At 48.3% G+C, this 5696-nt stretch overlaps 1 protein-coding gene across 1 annotated transcript; it reads right to left on the reverse strand.

Annotated features, from left to right (window-relative positions):
* Positions 1-3101: 3101 nt before the first annotated feature.
* LOC115880811 lies at positions 3102-4490 on the reverse strand. Its single transcript, XM_030898109.1, has one exon. The coding sequence runs from the start codon at positions 4488-4490 to the stop codon at positions 3102-3104; it is 1389 nt and encodes a 462-aa protein (XP_030753969.1).
* Between the last annotated feature and the right edge of the window lie 1206 nt (positions 4491-5696).

Here is a 5696-nt window from a genome sequence, read left to right on the forward strand (position 1 = left end):
GTTTCTTACAATGAAGAATCGTCATTGACGTGCTTTTCGTTGCCTCAAGTGCTTTCAGCGCGGCTTGACTATCCGAAAATATGCATATTGTTTTCCCGGTGTATTGCTGTTCTACCAGCATTTGCACACAGGTTTCAATAGCATATAGCTCAGCTTGGAAAATCGTGGTGTGTTTTCCAAGACTGTGGTAGATCTCAGTCTTTGGACTGCTGCAGTAAATTCCTGCGCCAGATCCTTTTTCGTTTTTGGATCCGTCCGTGTCCAACACATTTCCGCATGTAATAAACCGTTTCCCGGCTTATCCCACTCGTTCCTATTCGGAAACAGGACGTTGTAGGTGCGCGTCAAGAGTTGGACTGGTGGTGTGAGATCCGAGACCATTCCCAGAATCCCATCCGACTGTAGTTCTTCTACTAGCCGGTTTTGTATGAACATGATTGTTCCTTGGCTTCCTCGTGCTATACTTAGAAACCTATATGTAGCCCATCTCGCCTCTCTTTCCAAAAGAATTTGAAGAGGAGGTAGGTCGAGTAGGGTTTCCATAGCTTTTGACGGCGTGGAATGGAAGCACCAGTCACCGCTAAGCATGCTTGTCGTTGTAGTTTCGACAATTTATTCTTTGCCGTTATTTGGTTGGCTTTCTGCCACCAGGCAACTGCACCATACGTGATAATAGGTCTGATGGCCGTCACGTATAGCCAGTACATATTTTTGGGGTTTAATCCCCAGTTTCTACCACAAATTCGGCGGCATGCCCATAGAGCATAGCAAGCCTTTTTTGATGTTTTTTCCAGATGAGAGGTCCAGCTAAGTTTTTTGTCCAGGTTTAATCCCAGATACTTAACTTCCTCCGCAAACGGAATTGTCTCACCAAGAAGAATGGGCGGTTTCAGTTTGTCTGTTTTCCTTCTTCTGGTGAATGGTATGATCACGGTTTTCTGTGGGTTTACACTTAATTGTTCCAGTGTGCACCAGCCGTGAATTGCATCTAGGATTTCCTGTATTTTTGAGGAGATGTCCTCCTCTTTGTGTCCTTTTACTAGGATCACCAGGTCGTCCGCATATGCCTGTGCTTCAACCTCGTATGCATCGATGATTGCCATCAGGTCGTCCGCTAACAGGGTCCACAGAAGAGGAGAGAGAACTCCTCCTTGCGGGCATCCCCTGCCCGGAACAAACCTAACGGACTCACCACTGAGCGAGGTCGTTGCTACTCGATTTTTGAGCATTTGCTCAATCCATTCAGTTATGGTAGCTTCGACTCCTCGTGCTTTCACAGCGCCTAGGAGCGATTGAGGGGTGACATTGTTGAATGCTCCCTCAATATCTAGGAATATCCCTACCGCAATTTCTTTGCGATCAAAGGTACTCTTAATTTCCCCTACCAAATTGTTGAGGGCCAGTTCTGTTGATTTTCCCTGTTGATAAGCATATTGTCGGACATTCAGGGGATTAGACGTAAGAATCCTCCCCCTAATGTGTCCATCCAATATCTTCTCCAGAGTCTTCAGCAGAAATGATGTAAGGCTTATTGGTCGATATGAGCCAGGTTGTAGGTTTTGTTTCCCCACTTTCGGTATGTATACCACCTTTGCTCTCGTCCAGTCAGCTGGCAGGTGTGACCATGCCAGACTTGCCCTAAAAATTCTTAATAAGCGAGGGACGATAATGTTCTCAGCCTTCTGCAATAAGGCCGGAAACACTCCGTCCTCTCCTGGGGATTTGAATGGGTCGAAACTTTCGATCGCCCCTTTAGTCTCCCTATAGGTGATTACTTTCTTCGCTATCTCCCAATCCTCTTTTTTGGGCCGGTTTTTACGACGCATGAGTATCGGGGGGGGTAGCTCTTCATCACCTAGTATCAAGCAGCCTGGGAAGTGTTTTTGGGCCAAAATCTGTAGCGTTTCTTTCCTGGACTCTGTGAAATTACCGTCGGGGCGCTGTATCGTCCCTAGCTCATTCACTGGTTCTTTTGAGAGAATCTTGTGAATTCTGGTGCTTTGAGGTAGATCGACCAGACTCCCACAGAACCTTCTCCAGGACTCTCTCTTCGCCCGTCTTATTTCCTTATTGTACTCCGCCAACGTCGCACGATAAGTTTCCCAGTTACCTGACACTTTAGCGCGGTTAAAAAGCTGCCGCACTTCTTTTCTTCTTTTGTCCAGTTTGTTGTTCCACCAAGAGGACTTCCTATTATCCTTCTTTGTTTTAAGTGGACAGTTTTCACTATAAGCCGTTATAATTGCACATCGCAGTTGCTCCGCTGCAATCTCGATCTCGTCGCGATCTCTCACTTTTGCAATTGTGGGTTCCAGCAGATGCACGAGTGAGCGGTTGTATCCTCCAAATCCGTGCACTTAGGATCCCTATATTGCAGGAGAGTTCTTTCACCTACGCTTATTTCAAACTTTATGTGTCTGTGATCCGAGCACGATGGCTCAGATGATACCCTCCAATTGGATATCCTGTTGATCAAATAATTAGAGCTGACCGTAATGTCTAAAACCTCTTTCCTGTTACAAGTAACAAAGGTTGGTTCGGAGCCTATGTTATTAACTACTAACCCTTCACCTATTAAGTAATTAAGAATTAACTCACCTCTGAAGTTGGTGTCCGTGCTTCCCCATGCCTCGTTGTCGCCGTTGGCGTCGCATCCTATCACCAGCTGTAGGTTTTTCCTCTTGCAGAAGGAGATTAGTTCTCTCACTTACTTTGGAGGAGGTAAATCCGCTGTCTTGTCTCCCGGGAAATATGCTGAGCAGGCAATGAACTCCACTCCTCCACCGCTCCTCCCCGCTCGGATCTTGATATGTACCGCCACCACATCCTGACAGCAGAACCTATAAAGGTTAAAAGAGTGCACGCTCTTTTTACTAAAATGCATGCCCTAGGTCTGGTTACTCCAGGGGCGGTAATTAGCCTACCCTCTGCGTCCCCAAGGCCACATACGCGGCCTGAGTTAACCCAGGGTTCTTGAATGAAGGCGAGATGCACGTCCTCCTTCTTGAACCTTCTGCCAAGGACGTTAGAGGCGGCCTTGGCATGTTGCAGGTTAATTTGTATACATTTGACTGCTGCAGCCATCCCTGCAGTAGTCAAATTTAGGTTTTGCTCCCACCGTCAGGGGGTCTACGTCCCCTTTTGGTGGGAAACCTACATTCGTTCCGCCTGCCTTTCCGGGTGGGTTTGTTCCCACTCGAGTTGCCAGGCTTCCCCGAGGCTCCAGAGGGTTTAGCTTTAGACCCTTTCATGGCCGGGTTTTTCCGTGCCACTACTTTGCCTCCAGCTCTCTCCCTCTGGGTGTTGCCAGACCTCGTGGCGTCAGTCGTCACCCGAGAGGCTGTAGGATGGTCCCCACCATCTCCCGAGACTGACGCCCTGGTCTGCTCCGTATTGGTTTCATTTTCCTTATCTCTGGGTCGGAAGGTAATCTGCCCAAACCCAAAGTAGGCCCTGAATCCGTTGCGGCGAAGGAGATCCATGGATCTCTCATCAACCGCAAAGGTCCAGGTTTGTCCCGGCCCTGCATCACTCTGGTGGAGGATTCTCCACTCCTGAGTTAGCAGGCTAAGATTCATTCTTCTAAGTCTGTTCAGCACAACATCCCCTCTGAGCCGTTCTCCAGGCTCATCATCGGGAATGTAGGCCGTACAGACATGAGGCTTGGGTATATCCCGCCCCCTTACTGCCCTGAGTTCCATGCCCTGCCATGGCGAAAGGTCGTTGACCATCCTTTCTAACCACGCAGCGCTGGTCTCGTCGGCACAGATTACAAGCAGCCATCCAGGCCGAATCGAGCAGCCTTGGAAGCGTACCTGTAGTCCTTCCTCTGTGCTTGCGTCCACGGCCTTCATAATGGCACGTTTCAACAACAAGAGTTGCTCGGTGGATAGGCTGTTCTCTGGGTGGTTAGGTCGGATTACTCCAACCCTTATTTCCCCAGCGGCTTCCACGTAGCTTCTTGCGCCCTCCCTACAAGGCTTCTTAGCGCTCTGTTCAGGCGTGCTTGCATCCGAGCGGATGCGCTTGCTAGCATTAGGAGCACCAGTGTGAGGTTTATTCTCCTCCGGGTTGATTTGTCTCTTCCCGGAAGAGGTACCCCCACTTATCTGTGCCCTTTGTTTCTCCGCTTGTCGCTGCAGAATCGTCTGCAGAGCGGTCTCATAGGGCATTCCGCCCTTGAGAAGTCTTGAGAGGAGCTTTCTTGTCGCCCCTGCAAACCTTTTCTTTTCCAGGGATAATTTCTCCAATTGCTTGGAGACCCCGAAAGGAGGTTCACCTTCTGCCTTCTCAGGCGAGGGGGATCTGGGCCCCTCTGTTTCCTGATCCGGCTGAGGTGAGTTGTTTGGGGTAGGAATAGTCCCACGCTCCTTAGTTTCCTCCTCCTTAGGAGAAGGATCGGGACGGTTTGATCCATCCTCGTCATTGGGTTTTTTGCTTTCTTGGTCCATATAATGATCCCACGAGTAGCAGGGGAAAGAAACGACCATCACGGCAGAGCCCCGCAATACCGTGACTAGGCATTTATGAGCTGGGAGGTCGCCCGGTATCCCAGGTTAGTCGCTAGTGGTCGGGTTTCCCCCCGACCATCCATCCCTTTGGCGCGCACTATACCGTAGGATTTGGGGAGGTTTTTATAGTGGTACCTCATCCACGCGGCTCAGACAGTAAAGCCAAAGCCCCCATGTCTCTCCTAAGAGAGACTTACGGTATGACGGACGTTAAGTCCCGTAGGAGGTCCCGTCCGGCATCGTTTTTATGTCTTGATGCAGTTCCCTGGCCACGACACTACAGCCAGGGACAAGACATTGAGATGCTCCTTAGACCTAGCCAGAGCGCAAGAGGGGTCCCCTCCGGTGCCCTGGCCGGGAGCTTCCCCACCAACGTCAAGGTCTCGCATCTCGTAGGGGAAGATGCTGAACCATACTCACAGCTCACAGAGTTTACACTTGATAACGGTAAGTTATCTTTCTGACCGAAATATTGGGTCAATCAAAATAAATAAAGACAATGGAAATCCGAAATTCTTTTACTTTCAATATACTCACAAAGGTTCGAGCATTCGTGATCTGTCTATTCGAATACTCTTCGGAATAAAGCCTCATAGCTTCCGCAGCCCCTTCACCTTCCAGGAGGAAGTATGCAAAATTCACACTTTAGGTAGAGTTTAGAAGCATATCCACCTTCTTCGGATTTGTATAGGCCATCGCGATTTACCGATATCGATACCGATTACCGACACAAAAATATGCACTAACGAACATTTTAAACACAATCTCCAATAACTTTCTGGAGTTTTAAAAGCTCGATACTATTAGAACGATTTCTGATAGAGGATTGTGCTGATCATCTTATTTATTAACCAAAATTAAACTCAAATCAATTAACCAGCGACATCAATAGAATAACGGATTAAGCTTTTTGTTTCTAGAACGGACAATCGGCACTGTGGCGCGCAAGGCAAGTCGTATTATACGGCAGCGGTGGAGGGCCCTACTGCTCTTAACGGTATTTACGATGTCTCGGGGGTTCCCAGAATCATTTAAAGAATGTAAACAAACCAAAATCAACGTATGTTGTACGTGTATTCGTGTATTGTGCGTGTATCGCGTAAAGTTTTGGCACTTGTTGGTGTAAAATCATTAATTTTCTTTTGCGGGAGAGTTCAGTAGAGGTTTTAAGTAGTTATTAAAGCA

Source organism: Sitophilus oryzae, unplaced genomic scaffold (genome assembly GCF_002938485.1).
Source record: "Sitophilus oryzae breed Bouriz unplaced genomic scaffold, Soryzae_2.0 scaffold_1084_pilon_pilon, whole genome shotgun sequence".
In the NCBI taxonomy this organism is placed as follows: Eukaryota; Metazoa; Arthropoda; class Insecta; order Coleoptera; family Curculionidae; genus Sitophilus; species Sitophilus oryzae.